Raw genomic sequence first — 27,021 nt, forward strand, 5'->3', positions numbered from 1 at the left:
CCTGTAGGGGAGGCAGGTACTTCAGTAGAAATTTTAGAAAATAAAAGGTAGATGAATAGAGGTGGGAGGAACACTTAGATTGGATTCCCAAAAAATAAACATAGCTGGAGACTTAAGAAAGGAGTGGGGAGACAAGTAAAGAAAATAAAGAGGAGCAATTGAATAATAATAATTAATATTAATAATTTATTAGATTTATATGTCGCCCCTCTCCGAGGATCGGGGCAGCTCACAATAACAACAATAACAGTATAGTACAAATCTAATAGTTAAAATGTACTGATGATACCTCACCCCATGCCTTTGGATGATCTCACCTAGCAGTTTCATGTATATTAAGTAGCAGGGGGTAGAGGACCGACCCCTGAGGCACCCCACAAGGGAGAAACCTAGAGGTCGACCTCTGACACCCCACTAACACCGAATGTGACTGGCCAGAGAGGTAGGAGGAAAACCACTGTAAAACAGTCCCAACCCCTCCAGCCAGCACGGAAGGATACCATGGTCAATGGTATCGAAAGCCACTGAAAGGTCAAGAAGCACCAGGACAGAGGATAAACCCCTGTCCCGGGCCCGACAGAGATCATCCATCAGCGTAACCAAAGCAGTTTCCATGCTGTAGCTGGGCCTGAATCCTGATTGCTGAGGGCCTAGATAATCGGCTACTTCCAAGGACCGCAGGAGCTGGAGCGCCACCACCTTCTCGACAACCTTCCCCATAAAGGGAAGGTTGGAGACTGGACAATAGTTATTAAATATGGCTGAGTCCAAGGAAGGCTTCTTGAGGAGGGGGTGCACAAATGCCTCCTTGTAGGGAGCCGGGAAGGACAATCTCCTGGACCCAGCTCCATGTCACCTCCCTGCTGGTCGAAACCAACCAGGAGGGACACGGATCCAGTAAACAGGTGGCAGAATTCACAGCTCCAATGGCCTTGTCCACTTCATCAGGTGTCACCAGGTCAAACTCCTCCCAGACAGGTGGACAAGGATGGGCCCCAGTCACCTTGACTGACTCGTTGTCAGCCAACACTGCAGTCCAACTGGAGTCAAGGTCCGTCCGATTCTGAGCAATTATATAGCAAAAAATGAGTTAAAGTCCTTGGCACTGGCCTGTAAGGGCTCCCAAGCTTTCCCCTGATTTAGAAGAGAGCAGGTCTTCAGTAATCCTAGGCAGTTCCATTCCGTTGTTCACTTTCTCCCCAAAACTGGCTGCTCTGATCACTTAGTTCTCTCGGTCTACTACCGGCTGACACTCTCGACTCCACTTGGTGGCCCCAGCTCGCCTCGGCCTCCTTCCTGCCCCCCCCGGCCGACTGAAGTAACAAAGTGGTCAAGAAATGATAGGTAGATGATTATTGTTTTCTTTCTTTATTGTTGTTCCACTTTCCTCTCCTTCCTTTAAAGTATAGCAACTAAAGTATAAACTGAGCAAGAGATAATGGATGGAGGGTTCCATTTCTTTTATCACTGTTTGAGTTGTCTTTTTTTCATTCTTCCTCTCTACTTTCTTTTCTTTTCTCATTTTTTTAGGGAGATGACATTATTAGAGTAAGATAGGAAAGAAAGAAAAAGGTTTTTTAATATAGGGTGACATGATTTAATAGCTAAAGTATGTGACAGAAATAAAGGGAATATTAATGTATATATTTTTGTTTGATAAAATGAAAGTAAATAAGAAATGAGTGGAATACTTGAATAATGATGGGTTATAATTTAATATAGATGTGTATTGTAATTAGAAATATGTAAAGTGACTGAATATAATAATAAAGTTTAATGTGATTAGTTTTATTTGTAATGGAATACATGGTGCCCAGGTATCACACTGTTCATGCATTGATTTGACATTTTTATAAAAATAAATAATAAAAAGCTTAATCTAAAAAAAGAAAAGAAGAATGCCTGCATTTTCTTTAAATTACTAATATAAAATTAGTATTTCACATGGGGAACGGGTAAGAGAAATTTGGAGGAAACTGGCTAGTTACATTAGATAAACACAGATTTGGGTAGTGTGACAGAAATGTTTCACAAATAATTGTTTTCTTACTGGATGAACTTTAATTATAGACCCCAGTTAAGAATTTTACAACTTCAATGTAAGAAAGGTTAATAGAAAAACTGGGAAATATACATCCTGTATTGTATGAGAACTAATATAGCTTGAAAAAAATTCACTCCTACAAGCATATGTCTTATGTTCTCAGTTCTTAGGGTATGATTAACAACATCAGGGAAAATATACATTTCTCATTATTGGATTTCAGTTATATTAATTGCCATAACCTGTTATTCCTGGGAAATTTTAATTTCCATTATAGGGCTGTAGTTTCATATTAATTCTTTGTGTGAGCATATTCTTTCATAGCTATATTTAGCTAATCTTCCACCTTAGATTTCAGGTTCTACATCAGATGCAAAACTTGTACTGATAGAAATATGAAAGCCACAAAAAATTGGTAAAATCACTATAAAAAGAAAAGGAAATGGAAGAAAATGCATGTTCAAAAGCCTGATTACTGTTTTTTATTATGTATTTATGTATTTATTTATTTATTTATTATTTCTTCAATTTCTATGCCGCCCAACTCCCTAGGGACTCTAGGTGGTTCACAGCAAAAAAATAAAACCTCAATAATAGTACCAAAACCTCTATAAACAGTTTAAAAACAATTTAAAATATAAACAGTTACACTTCTGTATACCATTCATGGCAGGATCTCACTGGTTACCACCATAAGATCAATAACCGCAGGTCTGTGAGAAAAGCCACACGGAAGGCCAATTGGGTAGTCCAGCTCTCATGATGTAACTGGTTGCAGAGAGATGGGGCAGCCACAGAGAAGGCCCTCTCCCACAGATCCACCAGCTGTTTAGCTGATGGGATCCAGAGAAGACTAACTCTGTGGGACCTTACCGGTCGCTGGGAGCTATGTGGTAGAAGGCAGTCTTGAAGATAGTCTGGCCCTATGCCAGGTAAGGCTTTAAAGGTAATAACCAACACCTTGAATTGCATCCAAAGACCAATAGGGAACCAGCCCATTTTGCAGAGGATTGATGTAATGTGGGTATATCTTGGTGCACCCACAACAACTCATGCAGCTGCATTCTGGACCAGCAGTAGTCTGTGAACACTCCCTCAGGGTAGCCCATGTAAAACGTGTTGCAATAATCTAACTGTGAGGTGACAAGGGCATCAGTGACTGTGAGATGAAGCTTCTAATCCAAGTAGGGTCGCAATTGCTGCAGTAGGCGAACCTATGCAAAGATCCTCCTAGCTACAGCTGTCAAATGTTGGTCTATTCTTAGCTGTGAGTCTAGGCGGACATTAAAATTGCGAACCTGTTCTGAGGAGAGCAATTTCACCTCCCCTCCTTTTGGAGGCAATACCCACAGCCACTTGGTCTTGTCAGGTTTAAGTCTGAGCCTGATAACTCCCATCCAGACTCTCACAGTCTCCATATCCACTGCTTCACTGAACTGACACGGGGTGAAGATATATAACTGGGTGTCATCAGCATATTGCTAATACCTGACCCCGTCTCCCAGTGATTTCATGTAGATATTAAATAGGAAAGAGGACCGAACCCTGAAGGACCCTGCAAAAGAGGGGTCTAGGATTCGACCTCTGTCCTCCTACCAACACTGAAAGCAACCAGCCAGAGAGATAGGAGGAGAACCACCGCAACACGGTGCCTCCCACTCCCAACTCTCTTAGTCGTTACAGAAGGATAGCATGGCCAATGGTATCAAAAGCAGCTGAGAAGTCAAGTGGCACCAATGACCCCCATCAGGAACTTGAATGCCACAAAGGGTAGGTTGGAGACAAAATGAAAGTTCTTTAATTCTGCTGGATCCAGGGACGGCTTCTTGAGGAGGGGCGTCACAACCACTTCCTTTAATGATTGCGTGAAGGACCCCTCCTTCAAGGAAGCATTAACCAAAGCCTAGAGCCAGCCTCATGACACCTCCCTGCTGGCTGAAACAACCAGGAGGAGCACAGGTCAAATAAACACATGGAGGAACTTGTCACTCCCACAGCCTTGTCCACATCCTCAGGAGTCACAGGATCAAATTCATCCTACATAATAAGACCTGTCCCTGCCACCTCAGTTGGAATTGCCCAGAGACCAAGTCCATCTGAATCTGGGTGACTTTGTCCAACAGAAACTGAACAAATTCCTCATCTCTATCCTGCATGGGCTCCTCCATTCCCTCTACATTGAGAAGGGAATGAGTCACCCTAAAGAGGGCAGCTGGGTGCAAATCAGTGGATGCAATAAGTGCGGGAAAATGTGAACATTTTGCTGTCTGTATCGGCACTAAATAAGTCCTAATAAAGGCTCTTAACCGTGTTCAGTCAGATTTGGAGTTACTGGTTCTCCAGTGTTGCTCTAGACTCTCTTCTGGCACTTCACCTCCCAGAGCTCCTCGGTAAACCATGAAGCTTTCCTGGATTCACCGCCACAGAGAGGTCACAAAGGTGCAATCAATCCAGTACTCCAAATGTTGCCCTATTCCAGGCTGCTATCAGGGACTCAGCTGGATTGTGGACAAGAGACTCAGGTATTTCCCCAAGCTCCCTCTGGAACCCTAAAAGGTCCAATAGGCATCTGGGGCAGAACCACTTAATCGGCTCCAGCTCCCTGCAATGGGGGAGTGGGGCCTTAATGTCTAACCTCAGCAGGAAATTATCTGACCATGACAAGGGAGAAGCATCTACAGTGGTACCTCGAGATACGAGTTTAATTCGTTCCGGACCTGGGCTCTTAAGTCGAGCAGCTCTTATCTCGAACGACTTTTCCCCATAGGAATTAATGTAAATAATTTTAATTGGTTCCAGCCCTCAAAAAACTCACAAAGTTAGTCTAAATTATGCAGAAAGACATGTTTTTAATGAAGAAATGTACATGTACATATAAATGAATAATGAAGTTTCTTTCACTTAACTTGTAAACTTTCTTAAACTTTTAAATTTACATATGTTCAACTTCTCTGCCACCCAATCCTGTAGGACAGAGGTCCCCAACCCTTTTTGCACCAGGGACCGGCTTTAAGCGATCAAGAGAGGAATGGGTGAATGAATGGACGGAGGGTGGGAAGGAAGGAAGGAAAGAAGGAAGGGACAGGAACAGAGGAAGGAAGCAAGGAAACTTATGAAAGGGGAGAGTAAGAGAGGAATGAGTGAAGAGAGGGAGGGAGGGAAGAAGGTGGGAAGGAGAAAGAAAAGAAGAAATAGAGGAAGGGAAGGTAAAAGAGAGAAAGAAAAAGAGCAAGAAAGAAAGCAAGAAAGCAAGAAAGAAAGAAAGGGGGAAGGGACAGGAACAGAGGAAGGAAGCAAGGAAACTTATGAAAGGGGAGAGTAAGAGAGGAATGAGTGAAGGGAGGGAGGGAGGGAAGAAGGTGGGAAGGAGAAAGAAAAGAAGAAATAGAGGAAGGGAAGGTAAAAGAGAGAAAGAAAAAGAGCAAGAAAGAAAGCTGCAAGCACCCCCCCGAGCCCCCCAGGCCGGCTGCAACCTTTTAAAACACGCGCGCCGCTTCGCAGCTGTCTCCTGAAGCCGAACTCGAAAGTTAGCGTTTGGCTTCAGGAGACAGCTCCTTGGCGCTTGTATCTCGAATTTGGGCTTGTAAGTAGAACAAAAATATCTCTCCCCTCCCAGCTCTTATCTCGAGTTGCTCTTAAGTAGAGCAGCTCTTATGTCGGGGTTCCACTGTATACCCCTTAATTCCAGATCATATCTCAACTGCCCTGAGAGGAAAACTAGGTCAAGTGTGCCACCCCCCCGTGAGTCAGACCCTGAACTATTTGGGACACATCCATGGTTGTCATGGAAGCCATGAACTCCTGAGCTGCGTCCAAGGATTCGCCAAGCGATGGTAAGCTGAATCCCCCAGCACCATAAGCCTGGGGAACTCCACCGCCAGCTCGGCGACCATCTCTAGCAGCGCAGGCAGGGTTGTTGTAACACAGTTAGGAGGCATGTATGTCAACAACAAACCCAACTGAAACCATGAGTCCAACCTCAAAAGGAGAGATTCACATCCAACAAACTCTGGGGCAGGGATCCTGCGAGGACAAAGATTCTTCCGGACAATAATTGCCACTCCTCCACCCCTTTCCTGGCTGATTCAATACCTGAAACCCATCAGGGCAAATCTCCTAGAGGGGAACATCCTCTGCATGGCCCTGCCAGGACTCATTAAACATACCAGGTCTTCCCCCTCCTCCAGGAGTAAATCTCAAACAAGGGGGACCTTGTTAACAACAGATTAAGCAGCAACGTGAGGCCAGGGCCCTGATATCCCATGTCACCAGATGTACGAGACAAAACCGATGAACCAGAATCAGAGGGGCCAGAACAAATAATCATTCTTAGACAGCGAGTCCTAGTTCCCCGAGAGCAGCTTACCCTTCAGCTCCCGCCATATCTACCTCTCCCAGTCATAACTGTGATACTCCAGCTCTCCAACATCCCTGAGATCCCCTCCCCCACCCCAACAACCTCCCTCCTCCCTGGCAGGTAAGGTATCCCACTCACATCAAGCCGGTTTTATTAAGTGCTAGCCCCAGCAAGGCAATGCTAGAATTTTATTCGGACCTTCCAATATACATTTTCAAGAAAGATTCTCTCCATTTTATGAAGCAGTAGTAAAATCAGATTGTCATACCTTACTTAAGAGATAGCAAATTAATGCTAGCCTCATAAAAAAAGAGGCAAAGTAATAAATATATTTAAATGCTACATAACTTATTAAACTTATTATAATAGGGAATTCTGTGTTCTCCCTCCCCCCTCCCCCCCAACAATATTAGTATTTTAGACTCTAGGTTTTCACGGTAATAAATACAAGTTTTCTTTAACAAACCACCATAAACTATATTTCTTTGCAATATTGATTAGTAAGCACATAAGATTCTATCTCTAAGGAATTGCATTTGCAGGCATTTGTAACATCCCTGTTACATTTTCTGATCTTCCATAAAATGAGAACACACAGAAAAGAGGAAAAACAGACATTATTGTATTTCACCGTGATAGATATATCAGCCCTTTCTGCAACATTGTAAGGGGCAAACTAACTCAATAGCTTTCTTTCCATCCCTCCCCCATGTGTGTGTGTGTGTGTGTACATACACACACACTTCTGCAAAATATGGCCTCAGCTCGCTTCCCAACTGGCAGGATCATCCCTCAGGGGACAAGTCTTTAAACCTCCGCACTCTTTAAAATTCAGCCAGCCAGCAAGTCTATACACTGGTGTATAAACAGTATAGGAGGAAAAAAAATCCTCTCAGCTTATGTCAATGACAAAGCAACTCAGCAGTTGACTGTTTCTCCCCTGACAGTATAAGCCAGATCAATAGATGGAAGGCTACCTAGGTTGTAAAGATCAGTTCTCTGCTTTAATTACAGGTGTTATTCAGATTTTACAACAAAGGAAATTAAGATGCTATTCAGAATGTTTCTTAAGATTTAATATGAAATCAGCTGAACAATTAAATTAAGGAATATTTGTAGAAAGTATACCCATTTGAAAGTTGACTATATAACACTGAAATACCCTTGATGACAGAGAGTGTTTCTACAGAAGACAAAAAGCCATTAAACATATATTTAAGTCTTGCCTTGACTACTAGTCAGATCAATTTGACATTCTGGTAAAGAATTTCTGTAACTAGTGCTATAAAGAGACACTCCCCTACCCTCCTCGCCTTTCGCAAACTCCTTAAAACCCACCTTTGTTGTCAGGCATGGGGGAACTGAGATATCTCCCCCGGGCCTATACAATTTATGTATGGTATGCTTGTGTGTATGTCTGTTTAATAATGGGTTTTTTAATATTTTAAATTGTAAATTATTAGATTTGCTATAAACTGTTTTTATTGTGTTGTGAGCCGCCCCGAGTCTACGGAAAGGGGCGGCATACAAATCTAATAAATAAATAAAATAAAAGAAATAATATACCAGGACTAGATCATGGTCATTCAAATGCATTTTGCAACTTTCTTGCAACCAGAAAAAAATTTAAACTATACTTAAAGATTGAAGCTGTCAGACAAACCAGCCTATGATTTTGCTTATTAAAAGTAGCTTCGTTTTGTTTTGTTTTGTTTTTTGTTTATTTTCCTTTTTGTTACGTTTTGTAAATGGGTATATATATATTTTAAATCAATTAAAAATTTCAAAAAAAAAAAGAAAAAAAAGAAGTAGCTTTAAAATGTCACAATTAAATTAATTTATTTTAATTTATCTAATTTATAAGCCGCCCTTCTTCCAGACTCTAGGAAACCCAACTCCCAGTGCCGCTGCAGCTTGCAATTGCTGAAGAAATAGTGCAAGAGCAGGAACCCAGTTCTCTCAGTGTTGCCATGACCTACAAATGTTGTGAGAGTGGGAGTCCTGCACCGCTGCCAGTTGCACTCCAAACAAATTGGCATGAGAGCGTAATTTCAGCTCTCCAAGTGCCTCAGAGGCTGCCAAGTCCTCAGAGTTTGTCCCGGCATGCCGGGCTGTGACTCTGGAGCCACCCTGAGAAGAGAAGCTGATGTGGTGGTGGCAACTGTGCCAGCAGACCGGGAAAACCAGTTCACCCATTGGCAGAAGAATAAAGGTGGGGGAACAGTTGCCCGAACTTACCAGAGAATCCTGCAGGACAGATTGAATTCTGGATTCTGCCCAACCTATAAGCAATTCGATGGCAGTCAGCCTGGATCCCCAGGGGAGACCAACACATTCGCCAGCAGCTGTAGGATTGCTATGAAAGCCCAAGGGCTGTAATGTAGTAAAAAGTCTCCTTTTTTCCTGCTCCCAATTTTTCAGCTTCTCAATGGTTGAAAATTCCAAGCTGAAAGATTATACTCCGATCAATTTGTCAAAGCAAATTAACACACGTCTATCTAGCTAGACTAAGTTGAAAAACTGAAGCTCAGCTGAGCAGAGGAGGCGTGGCACAAAGAAAAAATCTACAATCAGTCCTTGAAAAATAGATTGAACTCAACCCATGTTTGGATTCTCCAATCAGCACACTGGAGAAGTTTACATGCTGTGATAGATGGATCACAGAAGTAGTCTCCTCAAATAAAGGGTCCTTCGTGGTGGAGTTCCGAGACAAGCCTGAGGAAGAAGCCCCAAAATTGGCAGTGTTCTTTGCCTTAAACAAAAGCGACTTGAATAGGCCAGAATGAAATAGGCCAGATGAGGCCAGAAGATTACTTAATGGATAACTTAAATTGATAATCCATTTTAGTCCACTTTCTGTAATTAATCAGCATTAAATAATTTGATGGATGATTTCCTATGGGACAAAGACAGGGGAAATATCATTTGGTTCATGATGATCTAAATATCACCACCACGATATTTCAGCAGCATCTGGCTGACCATGGAGACTTTTTCAAACATGTCTATGAGTCAAGGTTGAAAGCATTATTCAATGGGACTATTCTAACTCAAAGAAACTGTCTCATAAAATGATGACTTCCTTGATATCAGGGCATTTATGTGATGGGAGCCTACAAGATGTTACAGTCTCTTTAACTTGTATACAAAGCTGCTTGAGGCAATCATCAGGGATTTAAGGTTGAGGTACCACCAATCTACTAGTAATACACTGCTCTATTTCTTTATAACATCAGAATCAGGAAAGGGTCTGCCTAAGCTGGAATTTACTTTAAATACTCTCGCGAGTTAGACAACACAATAAAAACGAATACATCAGAGCTGAATTCTGAGAAGACAAGGATCTTGTGGAAGAGCATATTAAATAGGAAATCTGCCTACTTTAAAAAGAATATTACTTCCTTACAGAGAATAAGTTTGATTGTTTTCTATGTACTAATAACTTTATACCTCTATTATTTATTTATTTATTTATTTATTTATTTATTTATTTATTAATACATTTATACTGCCACCAGTCTACCAAAAGGGTTTTTATTCCATAATGTGCTCTACGTGTGACTATCTTTGTACCAGGTCTTAAAGATGTGGATGCTTACTACAGCATCTGGCCATGCACCTATTACACCAGTGCAAAGCAAATGCTCAGGGTACCAATCAGCTATCACACACAACCAATGTCTGTCGATACAAAATAAAATAATTCTTCTTCCTATATATGTACTATTCGGAAAATTCTTTAGAAAACAACTTTTTTGTATTGCTACTTAATATTATAATAAGAAAAGGGCCAGGCAAACAGTAAACTGTTCTAGTGCAAGAGAACTATTTCTACTTCTGGAATCCCACTTCCAAGGGGATCCTCAATACAGTGGTACCTCTATCTAAGGACGCCTCTACCTACAAACTTTTCTAGATAAGAACCAGGTGTTCAAAATTATTTTGTCTCTTCTCAATAATCATTTTCTACTTACAAACCCGAGCCTCCAAAACTGTAACTGAAAAAGGCAGGGAGAAGCCTCTCTAGGAATCTCCTGGGAGGAAGCAGGGCCAGAAAGGGTAGGGAGAAGCCTCTGTGGGGCCTCTCTAGGAATCTCCTGGGAGGAAACAGGGCCTCCACCCTCCCTTCTTACAAACCTTTCTACTTAAGAACCTGGTCACGGAACAAATTAAGTTTGTAAGTAGAGGTACCACTCTACATCCTCTTCCTTTACATTTATAAGGAAGGCAGAGTTTCTCTAGATCTGGCAGTCCCACAGAAACTGAGGACTCCAACCATAAAATGGCTTTATGGGTAATAACTAGCACCTTCAATTAGAATCCAAATTTATATCTAAGGGAATTAAAAGCAACCCAAAGACCAAACATGAGTGTTCAGACCTCTAAATGTAATTCAGTCCTAAAACTCCAACTGCAGAATAACACTAGATGGTGAGATCTGGAGATTAACTAGAGAACACCAATCCAATTATATAAAACTAATTACAGGTTCATGTCTTATGGAAACAAATCTTTGTTATAACATGAACTGTTTATCCTGCCCCCGTCCTGAATTAAATAAAATATTGTGTACATATTTATATGTGTACATATGCTGATATAGTTTGATCTAGTAGTCAAGACATCAGGCTAGAAACCAGGAGACTCTGAGTTCTAGTCCTGCCATCACCAGCTGGGTGACTTTGATCAAATCATTCTCTTTCAGTCCACCTCACTCCACAAGATTCTTGTTGTGGGGAAGATAGGGAGAAATATTAGATATCTTTTTTACACCTTGAGTTATTTATAAAAATATTAAATGCAGGATGAAATAAATAAACAAATAACCTTATATGGCTACATATCTTTTCCTATTATTATAAATCTATCATTGTACCTAGCTATGCAGATCAATATTTTTATTAATTAGCCTACTCCACAGCAAAGTTTAAGTTTTCTTATAACACTGTAAGGAAAAAAAATATAAAGAAGCTTTCTGTACATACTAACTGAAAACTAGACCAGAAAAGAATAGTTGCAGGACTTCACTGAATACATAGAGAGCTGCTGCAGAAACAGTATCCAAACAATGAACATACACCTGACTTGAAGTTGTTATATGCAGCTACTTCACTACATCCTGTGGTTGGCAAACACAGCAAGACTCAAAACCACCTTCTGTGAGTCATACTGGTATAGAATCTAATTAGGAGGGCTTAGGGTGCCTATAGTAAGAAAAATGAATAATTTATCCAATAACACCATCATATCTTTACATGAAAATAGGAGAACAGAGACAGAAGGGAATCTCACACCTTTTCCTCCAGCTTTAAGATTTACAAATGCATGCTTTTTGTAGGGCTTTAGAAACACCATATGGAAGTTGTGAATACTAATATAAGTGTGGATTGAACGATGGAATGAAATACTAGATCTTATGAATTTTCAGTCTGCTCCCAATTTATATAAACCTTACAAGACAAATAGCAGCTATTAGCTATTGTTTTAAAATGTGTGAAACACAACAGAAAACAGAAAAGGTACCATGAAAATCAGATAGCAATGAAAAGTCCAAGAGTGGCATTTAATATATCACAATTTTTGGAGAAACGGTCAAGAAAAAATGTTGGCATCCTATTTAAACCATATCAGAAAACGCCTGAGTGTCCCAGATAACATTAAAACACATTATTCAGACAAATATGAATGAAAGCAAACTGTAACCGTTTTGAGATCTGCAACTATGAAAACAACAAATTGAGAAGAAACAATTTCCAAATTTTATGCATGATTACAAAAATAATTTCTGCTAGAACCTGCAGAGAACTTCCAATTCTTTAACCATATTTAACAAATGTCTTGCCTTTTTAGATCTAAGAAATTCTCCCTTTTTCATGATATCAAGTTATGTCAAACATTAGCATCCAAAAATTCCTTCAACGTGTGCAATATATTTCTTGAGATATGCAATGTATCTTTAAATTAAATGTATTTTAATATATAAACACAAACTAATAGAAAGCCTGAATGTACTAAGAATATACTGAATACTGCAAAGGGGTAATGGGGAAGGAACCAAGAAAGCAAAAGCAAAAAAGGATGTTAAACTATAAAATGTAGCCACCCAAACAAGAATATCTATTAGCAATGTGGGTTTCTGTTACTGTAGCAAATTACAGATCTTATATTTGTAGCAAGATAAAAAGTAGCCTATTTTTTGGAGTATAAGATGCACCTTTTTCCTCCCTAAAAGAGGCTGATAATTTGGGTGCGCTTTATACTCTGAATGTATAACTAACTAACTGCTAATGATCTTCCCAGGCTCTCTCATTGTTTCTCTCTGCAAATAATGTTTTCCAAGCCCTAAGTCTTTGCAGGGTTTTTTTCCTTGCTCTAACTTGCTCCGAATAAGTTTCTTTCCAGCCCTAACCAGGTACTAACAATGTTCCCAGCTCTTACTGGCTTGCAAGCTCTTTCATTGTTACTCTCTGCAAAGAATCTCTTCCAAGCACTAAGTCTTTGCAGGGTTTTTTCCATTATTCTACTTACTTACTTACTTACTTACTTACTTACTTACTTACTTACTTACTTACTTACTTACTTACTTACTTACTTATTGGATTTGTATGCCGCCCCTCTCTGTAGGCTTGCTCCGAATGTTTCTTTCCAGGTGCTAACGATGTTCCCAGCTCTTACTGACTTGCAAGCTCTTTCATTGTTACTCTCTCTGAATAATATTTTTAAAAGCCCCAACCAGGGGATAAAATAATGTGCTGAAGCTAAGGATGTTAGCCAGATGAATACCTGGTAAGCAGATTCTTTTCCTTATTTTCATCTCCAAAAACTAAGGTGTGCCTTATACTCCGGTACATCTTATACTCCAAAAAAATACGGTGCCTATTTAAGAAATGTTGTGATGAAAGGCAACCTAACAGAAAGGAGCAAGCAGGAAAACAATTTTAAGAAGCAGGACAATGTTAGCAATGCAACTTGAGCATAAGATGCTCTTTTTGCTGAAAGTAAATCAAGAATCCACTCTGAATGAAAATTAACAACCTATTCTAATTCTAAAGATTCTACTCTATCATTGAACAGTAGTTATTTTTGTCAAGTGAATTGATTTTTAAAGATATAACCATCAGTGAATAGTTCACTTTTTTATATCAGCTTTTTTATAAGGCAATGAATATAGACCAAATGCAGCATTCAATTTGTTTAGGTTAATGTGCAATATCAAAAATGCTACCCTTAATTAAAAATTACACTTGGTTTTAAAAAAATAAGCATTTTTGTTTTTCACTAAGTAGTGTCAAATATTACAGCTGTACCATAAAAATGAGTAACATATGCATACAGTCTATTAAAATGCACATAATTTATCTTGCTCAAAATGAAAACATATCTAACAAGTAAATCTATTCATCTGGCCCTTTTTCACCCAGCCTTAAGATATACAAATGCATGCCTTTTCACCAGAACATAGCAGCTGGTAATGAAAAGGAAAGCATTCAAATGATCATTTTCACATCATATTCCTTCGTCTTTTCTCCAGTTTCTCCTGTCTTTCTTTGAGCTCAATTCTATTACAAGAGAGCTGTTTCTTAGATCAATTCATATTTCCATAATCCACACTGCTGTTTCTCCCTCTTCTCCCCAGGGTAGACTACCCCCTACATCCAGGACTATGGCTTACAACTGTCATTAAGAACTGTAACAATAACAAGATAACAAAAGAGTTTGGTCAAGATGAGGCTTGCCTATACCATATGCTGATCAAATGCAACATTTCAAACCCATGGAAATGCTATATAAAACAAAATCATGATCCTAGCAAGACTTTGGACTTGCCACCTGTCTCTCCAAATGCAAGAAAAATAATCATTTTTTTTAACAATGTCAACTATATGCTTGCGGTACATAAAACATTTATGTACAAATGATAATTTGCATTCAGGGTGGAAGGATTCAAACTCTTTAGATACCAAAGGATAGCGAGGCCTTCAGGTCTTCAAAAGATTTACTTACAAAAACAAGAGTCAGACCTTAACTCTGTGTATAAAACAATTGGAAAGATAATTATCTGTAAGTTAATAATAAAAACATAATAGTTCACATTAAAAACTGTTATATGTGTATCTTCCTAATATTTTCATAGTGCCATGTGCATATTTTAACAAATGTTAAAAATAGTTTTCTAATCACAAAAAAACCTTCAAGGCTCTTGAAATCTGAACGTATCACATTATCAGATGTCTATGATTCTCATCTAGAAAGTTATAACAAAATGATGGGTCTTTCCAGAATAATTAAGGATAAAATATACAAATAACATAATTCTTGTTTCTCTAGGGTAGTTCCCATTTCCATTTAAGTACAATCCAGTTGAGGAAAGAAAGAAGAAAAAACTGCAAAGAGGAAAAGGGTCTTCAACTGTCCTTCAACTCATGTATTATAAAGCTGAATGGTTTCAGAAACCAAGTTTAGGTATTGTTGTAATTAATCAAAAACAGGAGTGAAATATCCTCACAAACATGCTGAGAGAAAAATTGAGAACCGATGACAGAACAGAAATTTTGAACCATAACTGGACAGCTAATACCTAACCATGGTTATGTATTATATCTTTCAATTAATAAAGTATTCATATTTCAATTTTTTATACCAAGAAAACACTACCTTTCAACTACCCACTTTTCAGGAATTATTCATGTTTATCTTTTGCTTGAAGCCAAAATTCAAGAACAAGTAGCCATCCATAGTAAGTATATTACTGAACATCAGATCTGCATAGTGATTCTATACTAAGATAAGCAAATGATAAGGAAAGTGTCAAATATTCTTCATAATGCATTTGATGGATTCAGTATAGACTTTCCTCCCAAAAGCCTTATTATTGTATAACGTTTATTGGGGGGAAAAATCTTGTCATTCCAAGAGCCTTTGTTCCTCTTTAGAAATTTAGTTTCTTTTTCTTTTTTTCTGCAGAGACAATATAAAGAGTATTATCCCTGGGAAAGCAAATCAGATTCCTTCATATAGCATACCTTCACAAAGATAAGGTTGTTCCTGTCACAGAATAATTTTCACAGTGCTTCTCTAGAAGATTAGGACGATGTTTCTCCACCAGAAAGTCTGGTAATTTTGTGTTGGCAAAGGACAATCTATGATAGAAAGGAAGTTCTCTGTCCAAGCAGATTGCTATTGTTCTCTCCTTATTAAAGGGTTAAAGGGTTAAATAAGGTTCAGGAGGGAAGTGTTTTTAATAGGAAAGTGAACACAAGAACAAGGGGACACAATCTGAAGTTAGTTGGAGGAAAGATCAAAAGCAATGTGAGAAAATATTATTTTCTCACATATATAAACATATATCCATTGTAAGATAAAATACAGGAAATAGTATAAGGGCAGACTAGATGGACCATGAGGTCTTTTTCTGCCGTCAGTCTTCTATGTTTCTATGTTTCTTATAGTCCTCACTTTATGAGCAAATCAGCTAGTGCTGGCCAGCTGAATTTGGCTTTCCAGAGGGCGGGGTGAAGCCATTTCCCCCCTCCCCAGTCTTCAAGAAACCATGTATGGGGGAGCAGCACAGGGGGGGTCGTGCATGCATGTGCAGGAGGAGGACATTGCATTATGAGTGTGAGCACATACACATGCGCTATCTTGTGCATTCACGCCCTTTTGCCACCCAAGAAAAAAATGTTTGCCATCACTGTCCTAGAGAAACATTTCTTCTATTCCATCAATGAAGAGACTGCAGTAAACATGTCAACATCTAACAAAGAAGAAATAATACAGTTCTGGGCATAATTACAGGACAACCAAAAAAAATTCAAGGTTGTAGCTTGGACAAAGGAGATGGATAATATATTTTTTTTAAAGCTAAAATGATAGAATTTGCTATAATGGCAGAAATGTTGGAGAAAAAGACAAAGATGATGAAGAATTAGCACCAGGTGAAGAGGAAATGCATGATTTTTGGCTGAAACATCTAGTTAACAAGATATTGCAAAGAAGTGAAACTGAAGTTTCATTAACGTCTGGTAAAACCTACCTGATGATGAACAATCCAGCAAAAAGGAGCAGCACCAGGCAACTACAGGAAAATCACCTCTTATCAAGAACTTTTAAATTGCTACTTGGTGTAATTGTTGGTGCAATCTAACATTCTTTAGTTGAAAATAATCTCTTTCCATCTGAATTAGAAAAAAACTGAAAAAGCAAGACCAACTTAAACACAGCATAGGTTGATTATAATAAAGCATTTGATTCTGCCATGCGACTGGATAATTAAGTGCTAGAAATACAGGTCAAGATATTGCAATGTAGTTTGGAGTTGCTCTATCAAAATAACATCAACCACAACTGAGCCCAAAATTTCTGTTACTAAGTGAGTTTTACAACCTTTCTTGGCATAATGAATCGCTACAGTTGTTAAGTTAGCAACATAGTTGCTAAATGATCTGGTTTCCCCATTGATTTTGCTTGTCAGAAGATCACAGAAGCTGATCACATGATCCAGGGACACTGTAACCCTCATAAATATAAGCTAGTTGCCATGCATCTGAATTTTGATCATGTGATCATGGGGATGTTGCAAAAATCATGTCTGAGAAAGAGTCATAAGTCTTATCTTTTTCGGTGCCATTGTAACTTTAAACAGTCATTGAACGGTCCTTGCCTTTCGTAATAACTTGAAAACTCACCTATATCGGCAGGCTTGGGGTCATTAGACCCCAGCTTCTACCCAGTAAATGTATTGAATGTGACAGTATGGATGTGATTGTTCATTTTTAATATGACTTGTTTTAAGATAATTTTTAAAGTAATTATATGCCGCCCCTCTCCGTGGACTCAGGGCAGCTCACAACAAACAAATATAAAACATTTCTAAGCCAATTAATAGAATAATTGGCTTAGAAATGTTTTATATTTGTTTGTTAGATGCCCTGAGTCCACAGAGAGGGGCAGCATATTAGTCCAATTAATAAAATAAATAAATAAAATGAACTGTTGTAAATCAAGGACTACCTGTTATAGGAATCAATAGAAATATAAGAGTTTTTGTATAGTGGAAGACACAGTTGCTGGTGAATAGTAACAGACTGATGAAGGTTAATATCAAGAAAGGAATCTATCAAAAGAGACAAACACCATCCAAAACAGAATTGCTGCTCAACACTTTCCATATATAAAGTCAAGATATCGCAATGTAGTTTGGAGTTGCTCTATCAAGATAATATCAAGAATCTGAATGAAAATGACCACTACAAATACCTGGGCATCCTTCAAGCTGATGTTAGGTACACTGAAATCAAGCAGAGAGTTAGAAGGGAAAATATCTTTGCCAGACAAGACATCTTTATCTTATTGGACTTTGAAAACTAGAATGGAAGGAAAGCAGAGTGGGCTTATGGTGTCATTAAAAGATTCTGCACTCTGCACTTTTAGTAGCTGGCCTAATAAAAATGAGAGCAGCAGGGAATTACAGGAATATGGGAAAATCATATATGCTTTCTTTTCATGTTGAAGAAATTCCTTTTTAGAAACAGAACTCCTGGGCAAAATCCTGAAGCAAAACTGATTAAAAGGTAATTTTGCAGGAATGAAAGGACAAACAAGGAAAAAACCCCTGCTGCATTTATCGGAGTATAAGACGCACTGGAGTATAAGATGCACCTTAGTTTTTGTGGAGGAAAATAGGGGGGGAAATTCTGCCTACCAAGTATTCATCTGGCTAGTGTCCTTTGCTGCTTTTAAGCGGGATTAAAAAACAGCTTCTAAAGCACAGCTGATAGAGAGAAGCAATGAAAAAAGCAGGCAAAGTACGAAAGATTGCTTCATTCTTACCACCTCTTTAGGGCTTCAAAAAGCTACATTCAGAGTATAAGATGCACCAGATTTTCAACCTGTTTGAAGGGAGGGGTATACATTTTATACTCCAAAAAATACAGTGCTTATAATCAGAAAGAAGGAACATGAATGGCTGGAAGAAGAGAAATGAACAGATTTATGTGTGTTGTGGAATATCATATTTTATCCTGTTTCCCTCAAAATAAGGCATCCCCTGATAATAAGACCAATCGGGCTTTTGAGTACATGGCAATAAGGCCAAGTGCTTATTTTAGAATTTAAAAAAACATAAGACAGAGTCCAAAATGCTGCACTGATGTTTCTTAACGTTTTAAGTGCATCTGAAAATCGTGGAAGAGAAAATAGGGTTTTAGTGACTAAGGATCCAACATACTTCTCTGTATAGTTATTTGCCTACTCACAGTGAAGGAGGAAGAAAGAAAAGGAAAAAGTTAACATGAACTTTAAGCTAATTATTTTGGGGATGGGGGTGAGAGAACTTGAACTTCGGGACCTAAAGAACAAACCTTTGAAAACCAAGCTACTACTATTTTGACCTTACAAGTGATATTTTGACCAAGTATTATATAAATATTTGCAGGACACATAAAATGTATGGATCCATATTATATTAATTTCAGATGGTAATTATCACAAGAATAAAGCAAAGCTAATTATAATTTTTAAAAAAGAAAGAAATACAGGACATGCAGTAAAAAAATATAAATAAATACATATTAGTTTGCCTTATGGAAATCAGAAATCTACATGACTACTGATGACTACTGATATCCAACAATCCAAGAGTCAGGAAGAAAATATTTTTAAATTTATTATAGAAATACAGAGACTGGCACTTTCAAGAAAACTGAAAAGAAGCAGGTATAATTATAGGAAAAAATACTGGCTGTGCATGCCTTGATTTTAGTTGCACCTTTTAAACTTTTTTTTAAAAAATTACACTTTAATAAACTATAAGGTGCATTTATATAATATGACCACTTTCTCATATTATATGCATGATACATGGTCAGCTACAAGGCCTCTTCATCCTTCATGTTCTCTTTGTGCTAAAAATCTATATCGACTTTTCTTCACCACTCAGTTGATGGTAGACAGTAGAAGGACACATATCTACCTTGAGCAGAATAATAGGAGAGGGATTAATCTCTGTTTTACTCCTTCTCCCAAGCAATTCTATGAAAAAAAATCTTTTTTTCCTGTTTTCAAGAACTGTATCTATAGGGCTTCAAAGAAAAATCTACCTTAGTTCTTAATTAACACAGTAAGAAATAAAATATTAATTGCAAATATAATACATTTGTTATACATGTAAGCCCAGTGTATGAATATAAATGAACTGCCGTATGCCTTTGAGATTAAACCACAATTAAGGTAGTAAGGCGAAAAGTAACAAACTTTGCACTCAGTCAAAGATAAATTAATTTCATGAAGTTTCTATCTGCTGAAACAGAGTTCAACTTCTATTACTCTGTGAAAAATTGTCAAAAAACCCACAACAATCCCAGAATTAAAATTTAAATTAAATTAAAATTTATGTGCTTTTATGAATATTTGCTGTTGATAATAATAACCAGTTTTGTTGGTTTTAATGGAACTCACATTTGTGTAACTATGCTCGGTACAAGAAGAACACAACTGCTGAGTTGTAAACCACTCTGGGAAACATAGCTCTTATATCAGCGGTCCCCAAACTACGGCCCGCGGGCCGGATGCGGCCCAACGAGGTCTTTTAACCGGCCCGTGGTAAGCTCACGAGATTTTACTGGTCGATAAAATAAGCTCCCGAATCTCCTGTCAACTCACCGCGGTCGGCTGCTCAGCGAGGAGAAGGTGGAGAGGCAAGGGGGCGGGGAGGAAAGCGGGCCTGCAATTGGCCCCTTCCTTTGTCGCCTTTAGGGAGAGAAACTGTTGCTGCCCTATGGCAGAGCAGCAACAGTTCCTCTCCCTAAAGGCGAGAAAGAAATTGGCCAATTGCAGGCCCGCTTTCCTCCCCGCCCCCTTGCCTCTCCACCTCCTCCTCCCCTCCTCCTCGCGGTGAGTGGACGCGAAATTCATGAAAAGGCGATTGGCAATTGAAAAACTGTTCACTGAAAGTCACAGCTAAGTGCACCATGGCTAAATTTGTGTGTGGGGGGGAGGCGGCTGCTTGAAAACCCCTGACCTCCATCGCCTCCCCCCCACGGCACAAGGCGAGCACACCTCGCCACTGACACAGGTGGCGGGGACTGCCCTGTCCCCCTGTCCCCCCTGCGTAAAACTACACAGCCCGGCTTTGCTGGCTGATGCAGGAAAGGAAAGCGTCACATTTAAAAAGCACGCCACTTTCTGGGACTGCGGCGCTGTGGTGGCCTTCAAGCGCGGCCCTTCGCGGCGCCCCACCACCCGTTCCTGCAGGAAGAGATCGGGCACTTTACCGGGAGGTGGAGGCAGCTGGGTGCCTGGGAGGGCGAAGGAGTGGACGCGCCTCTCAGCTGCAGAGCGGAACGGGGGTGGAGATCAGCGGCGGAGTCCGGCGCTGGGGCCATGCGGGAGGAGCGGTCCCGCATGGCCCCAGGCCCCCAACGCCGGACTCCGCCGCTGATCTCCACCCCCGTTCCGCTCTGCAGCTGAGAGGCGCGTCCACTCCTTCGCCCTCCCCGGCACCCAGCGTCCAGCCCCACGCCGCCTCCACCTCCCGGTAAAGTGCCTGATCTCTTCCTGCAGGAACGGGTGGTGGGGCGCCGCGAAGGGCCGCGCTTGAAGGCCACCACAGCGCCGCAGTCCCAGAAAGTGGCGTGCTTTTTAAATGTGACGCTTTCCTTTCCTGCATCAGCCAGCAAAGCCGGGCAGTCGGCTTTGCCGGCTGGAGAAGCGAGTGATCTGGGGCTGTGTAGTTTTGCGCAGGGGGGACAGGGGGACAGGGCAGTCCCCGCCGCCTGTGTCAGCGGCGAGGTGTGCTCGCCTTGTGCCGTGGGGGGGAGGCGATGGAGGTCAGGGGTTTTCAAGCAGCCGCCTCCCCCCCACACAGAGATAAGAGAGAGAAAGAAAGAGAGGGACAGAGAGAAAGAAAGAGGGACAGAGAGAAAGAAAGAGAGGGACAGAGAGAAAGAAAGAGAGGGACAGAGAGAAAGAAAGAGGGACAGAGAGTAAGAGAGGGACAGAGAGTAAGAAAGAGAGGGACAGAGAGAAAGAAAGAGGGACAGAGAGAAAGAAAGAGAGGGACAGAGAGAAAGAAAGAGAGGGACAGAGAGAAAGAAAGAGACAGAGAGAAAGAAAGAGGGACAGAGAGTAAGAAAGAGAGGGACAGAGAGAAAGAAAGAGGGACAGAGAGAAAGATAGAGAGGGACAGAGAGAAAGAAAGAGGGACAGAGAGAAAGAAAGAGAGGGACAGAGAAAAAGAAAGAGAGGGACAGAGAAAAAGAAAGAGAGGGACAGAAAAAGAAAGAGAGGGACAGAGAAAAAGAAAGAGAGGGACAGAGAAAGGGAGAAAGAGGAGAAAGAAAGGTAGAGAAAGAGGGAGAGAGAAAGAGAGTGAGTGAGAGAAAGAGAAGAGAGAAAGAGAGAGGGGGGAAAGAAAGAGGGAAAGATAGAGAGGGAGAGAGAAAGGAAGAGGAGAGATAGAAAGGGAGAGAGAGAGAAAGGAGGAGACAGAGAGGGAGAGAGAAAGAGGGAGAGATATAAAGAGAGTGAGTGAGAGAGAGAAGAGAGAGAAAGAAAGAGAGAGAGAGGACAGAGAGAAAGAGAGAGAACTAGAAGGACAGAAGGACAGAGAGAAAGGGAGAGAGAGAGAAAGAGGAAGAATAAATATTAAATATTGTATTTGTTCCCATTTTGTTTTTTACTTTAAATAATGTATGTGCAGTGTGCATAGGGATTTGTTCACACGTTTTTTTAATAGTCCGGCCCTCCAACAGTCTGAGGGACAGTGAACTGGCCCCCTGTGTAAAAAGTTTGGGGACCCCTGTCTTATATAAATCCCAATATTAATAATAGAATTAAAGACAGAATTCAAGCTGTTGTTTATATATACCTTATTTTTTTGCAAGTATCTGATATTCTTCAAAGCAAAACTGAAAAATATGCTTGAACTACTGAAATTAAGATTTTATTTTTTAAGAAGTCAATTTTATTAAGTACAAATTTGTATCCACGCTCTCATAAGCAGAGGTTGTTAAAAATAATAATTTCTATCAAAAATGATAAAAAATTAAAAATCAGGAGAAGCCAGCATAAAATCAAATTTTTAATTTCTATTATATCTATTAAATCTAATGTTTACATAAATTGAACTGAATTGAATCAGGTTACAGATTATTGCCAGTGTATTTAATAACTGACCTACTGTAAACTAAGAATTATAGTTTGTAAGTTTCAAAGGGATTCTGAATCTATGGGTCCTCAGAACTCAGATTGTACACCTCTGATACATATTTTATGAAGTGAATATTACAGATTTCTGGGGGGAAAGGAATCCAAAACCATTAATATTTAGCTATTTGGCTTTAGGTGTAAGACAAGGCTTTAAAACTTATATTATCACATTATCATCATGTGACTTTTTTGCCCTTTGCTAAAACAGGGATAGGTGTATATATATATATATGGGCCATATATGGGCCATGGGCCACAAGTTTAACACCATGGTGTAAGACAAATTGACATGGTGCCATCCATAAATGTCAGTATTTCTCAACCTTGAGAGAGTGAAGATATGTGGACTTCAACCCAGAATTCTGGAAGCTGAAGTCCATACATCTTCAGGTTCTCAACATTGAGAAACACTGGTGTATGACATTTCTATCACCAATGGGATGAACTATCATGAAACATTGTCATAACTAATCTGATTTATCTGTTTTGTGTGAATAAATATGCCTAAAATCACCACCTGAGCTTATTGATAAAGTAAGGCACCTGGTGGCAATTATAATGTTTTTATATCAATCAAAATTACACTAATGTAGTCCACAGGAAGGTTATTAATAATAGTGGGGAAAACAATTCCATCAGAGATATATCCACACATACATTCATGGCCTTAACTTAATAAGACTATGAAAGTAACTAATATCCTGTGTAATGTTTAATGCAGCAAACAAATTCTAATAATACAATCAGCTGGTGAAAATTCTCTTACTGCTATTCCCAAACAACAGTATTTCTCCAGCTCAGTAGAAAAGCTGGTGTAGAGACAGAAATGATGTTGATATTATTATTGTTGTTATTACATTTACTACTCTGTCATTTTAAAAGGATCAATCTCACATGTCTAACCTGGTCTCCAAAGTCCTCCGGGAACTTCCACAAAACCACAGGATCTGTAAATAATTGACAGGCAGCATTAATCAGAGGCAAAGAAGCAGCATCTTATAGTAGAGTACATTAATATTAAAGAAGGCCAATGTTGCTTTAGGCTCACGAGAGATACTGTACAAAAATGTGTCTAAGAAGAAAATCCTAAAGTATTCAAAATATGTTCTAAAACATCATATTGTAATTATACTTGTTAACAGATCAGTAGGCTATTATATGCTTATTTTACCCAATGCTTTTTAACTGCACAGTTTTTCAATGTTATTTAAATTATTTGCCCAACTGTTTAATTTATTAAAAACAGTTAGAATTAAGGAGAAATGGATTGCTTACTAATGCCATAAGTACTACTTTATTCTTTTAAATGACCATCTGGATTTTTTCCTCACCTTCTAACTTTTGCAACATTTGGGATTTTTGGAGAAGATTGAAGAAAACAAACAAACATATCAATAATTGCATCATGGCACTAATTCATGCATGCATACATTTGCTTTTGTTCCTTCTTCTACCACTGAAACTCCATTGTAAGTATATTTAAATGCTGCATCCATTTAACCATACAATCTTTTAGATTGGGTGTGTTGCATGAATGTTTGGATTCTCATATTTTACTAATACAGTAATTTATAAATTATGCCTAACCAATGTTCAGTATTACACATTATAAGATTTTCAAAGTCAGATACACCTCTCAGCATTCCCCCTTCTGGATTTCTTTTATTCCTGCATTGCTTCATTGTATTTCAAGATACTGCAACCAATTAAATGTTGAAGAGCACTGTGTGGTAAGAGGCATTATTATATCACATTGTAATGTATAAAGAAATTGTGATTGTACTTTGTTCATTTTTATACATTTATTACTACATCCTGTCATTTTTATATGCATCTGAAACATAAGTATATTAAATTAGATAAAAAAGACAACTAGACTCTTTAGAGTAACCATAATAATTCTAACTACAACTTAAAATGCATTTAACTTTTAATAAATATTTAGTAAGAAAATTATTTCATTATAAATTAAGTGGGAAGAAAAATATTACATTGTTTTTTTTCATAATACTTAAAGGAACAGAAAGGTCACAGAACTCTACAAGTATTACAAGGACATTACCTATTCATGTCAGAGCACATTTGCTATATAGGCTATTATTAGAAAATATAAGCAACAATGAGGTATTTCAATGGGAAATTATATTTAATTTCTTCCACATATTATACTTAGAGAAAATTGGTATAGGATGTTCCACTCTTGGTATCGTATTCCAATTCTGATTATTAAAATGAACAATTCATTTCTGAACAATTGTTGAAATTGTAATTATCAAATCAGATTATTATTTTCTATTTGGTGGCAATCTTTTAGAGCCCATCCATTCCAGAAACTAGTAATACGTAATTCAAAACAAATCTTAAAAGTTGTTTGCCCTTTCAAGAGTTGATGAGTGAGTACTACTTGTAAATTAAAACTATTTTTATCCTCATGTAAAGTTAACCCTTTTGGAAGTGTGGCCTAATCCCCAAAGCACTAAGAAATGACTAGAAGATCACACCGAATTTCTGCAACCAAATATTCTTCGATCATAATTAATTATGCGTGGTAGTGTTTTAGATCCATCTTCCAGAATAATTTTAATAGACAAATTATTTATGTTCCTTAAGAACTATGTATATGTTATTCAAAAACAATAGTATTCTACATATTTATAAAAAACAAAAGATAATTTAAATTATTTTTACTGGATGAATATATTTTGTGTTGGTAACGTTTATTTTTTCTTGACTTATTTCTGGTTGTTGTAATCTACTACTGGTGGACATCAAAGCCTCAAGAATTATGGATTTTTTCATAGATGGAAACTGACAAAATTATGCAGCACTGCCGTGAAGTAGATGGGTAGGTGGGTGAATGAATGGCTGGGAGGGAAGATTTACTGACAGCTGGCCGAGCGGATGGAGAGCTCTGCCGTGTTGAACTGCCTATGAGCGGTGCAGCGATGGTGTCTTTTGGGGAAAGCGCCCAAGGTTCTGCTTGCAGCTACTGTACCTTCCAAAGCCATGCCTCTCCCCACATTGTTTTGAGGCTCAGTCAGGAAGTTAGCCTGTCTTGCTAGAGCCATAAACTGAGTGCTGTTAGTTTGGCATGGCTGCCATGACCTCAAGCCATGGTGGTCTCCTTTGGAAGATGTGGAATGGGTTTTAGTGCTCATTTAGGCACTGACTAGGATGACTTTGGGCCAACACAAAGAAAGAGGGGATGAAGACAAGGGCAAGCGGAGGCGCTCTCAGCCCCATAGCAGCAGCCCTGTGGAAAGATTGGGTTATGCCAGTTGGCCTTGGTGTCCCCAAAGGGTGGAATATCGAGCAACCTCTCCCTCTCTGGGCATTAAGTGATGTGCCGGTACCTGGAGGCTGTTGGGGCCTGGATGGGTGTCAACAAACTTAAACTCAACCCAGACAAGACGGAGTGGCTGTGGGTCTTGCCTCCCAAGGACAATTCCATCTGTCCATCCATTACCCTGGGGGGAGAATCATTGACCCCCTCAGAGAGGGTTCGCAACTTGGGCGTCCTCCTCGATCCACAGCTCACATTAGAGAAACATCTTTCAGCTGTGGCGAGCGGGGCATTCGCCCAGGTTCGCCTGGTGCACCAGTTGCGGCCCTATTTGGACCGGGAGTCACTGCTCACAGTCAGTCATGCCCTCATCACCTCGAGGCTCGACTACTGTAACGCTCTCTACATGGGGCTACCTTTGAAAAGTGTTCGGAAACTTCAGATCATGCAGAATGCAGCTGCGTGAGCAGTCATGGGCTTTCCCAAATATGCCCATGTTACACCAACACTCCGCAGTCTGCATTGGTTGCTGATCAGTTTCCGGTCACAATTCAAAGTGTTGGTTATGACCTATAAAGCCCTTCATGGCACTGGACCAGATTATCTCGGGGACCGCCTTCTGCTGCACGAATCCCAGCGACCAGTTAGGTCCCACAGAGTGGGTCTTCTCTGGGTCCCGTCAACTAAACAATGCCGCTTGGCGGGACCCAGGGGAAGAGCCTTCTCTGTGGTGGCCCCGGTCCTCTGGAACCAACTCCCCCCAGAGATTAGAATTGCCCCCACCCTCCTTGCCTTTTGTAAGCTACTTAAAACCCGCCTCTGCCGCCAGGCATGGGGGAATTGAGATTCCCTTTCCCCCTAGGCCTTTACAATTTTATGCATGGTATATCTGTATGTATGTTTGGATTTTTATATTAATGGGTTTTTAATCGTTTTTAGTATTGGATTATTATTGTACGCTGTTTTATGATTGCTGTTAGCCGCCCCGAGTCTTCAGAGAGGGGCAGCATATCAATAAGTAAGTAAGTTAGTAAGTAACTAAGTAAGCCAAAGGGAAGCGGTAAAATCAATTTTTATTCCTTTCCTAAATATGCCATTTCCTTCACACAAAATAGCCCAGCAACCGAGAGG

The 27,021-nt window shown here is 39.5% G+C and overlaps 1 protein-coding gene across 1 annotated transcript in view; it reads right to left on the bottom strand.

Annotated features, from left to right (window-relative positions):
- DENND1B (DENN domain containing 1B) overlaps positions 1 to 27,021 on the bottom strand; it is a 234,348-nt gene that overhangs the window by 158,821 nt on the left and 48,506 nt on the right. The window contains exon 3 of the mRNA XM_070746382.1: positions 23,511 to 23,554. Within this exon, the coding sequence (XP_070602483.1) occupies positions 23,511 to 23,554 (44 nt within the window). The remainder of the gene's footprint in view (positions 1 to 23,510; positions 23,555 to 27,021) is intronic.

This window comes from Erythrolamprus reginae, chromosome 3, assembly GCF_031021105.1.
Source record: "Erythrolamprus reginae isolate rEryReg1 chromosome 3, rEryReg1.hap1, whole genome shotgun sequence".
NCBI lineage: Eukaryota > Metazoa > Chordata > Lepidosauria > Squamata > Dipsadidae > Erythrolamprus > Erythrolamprus reginae.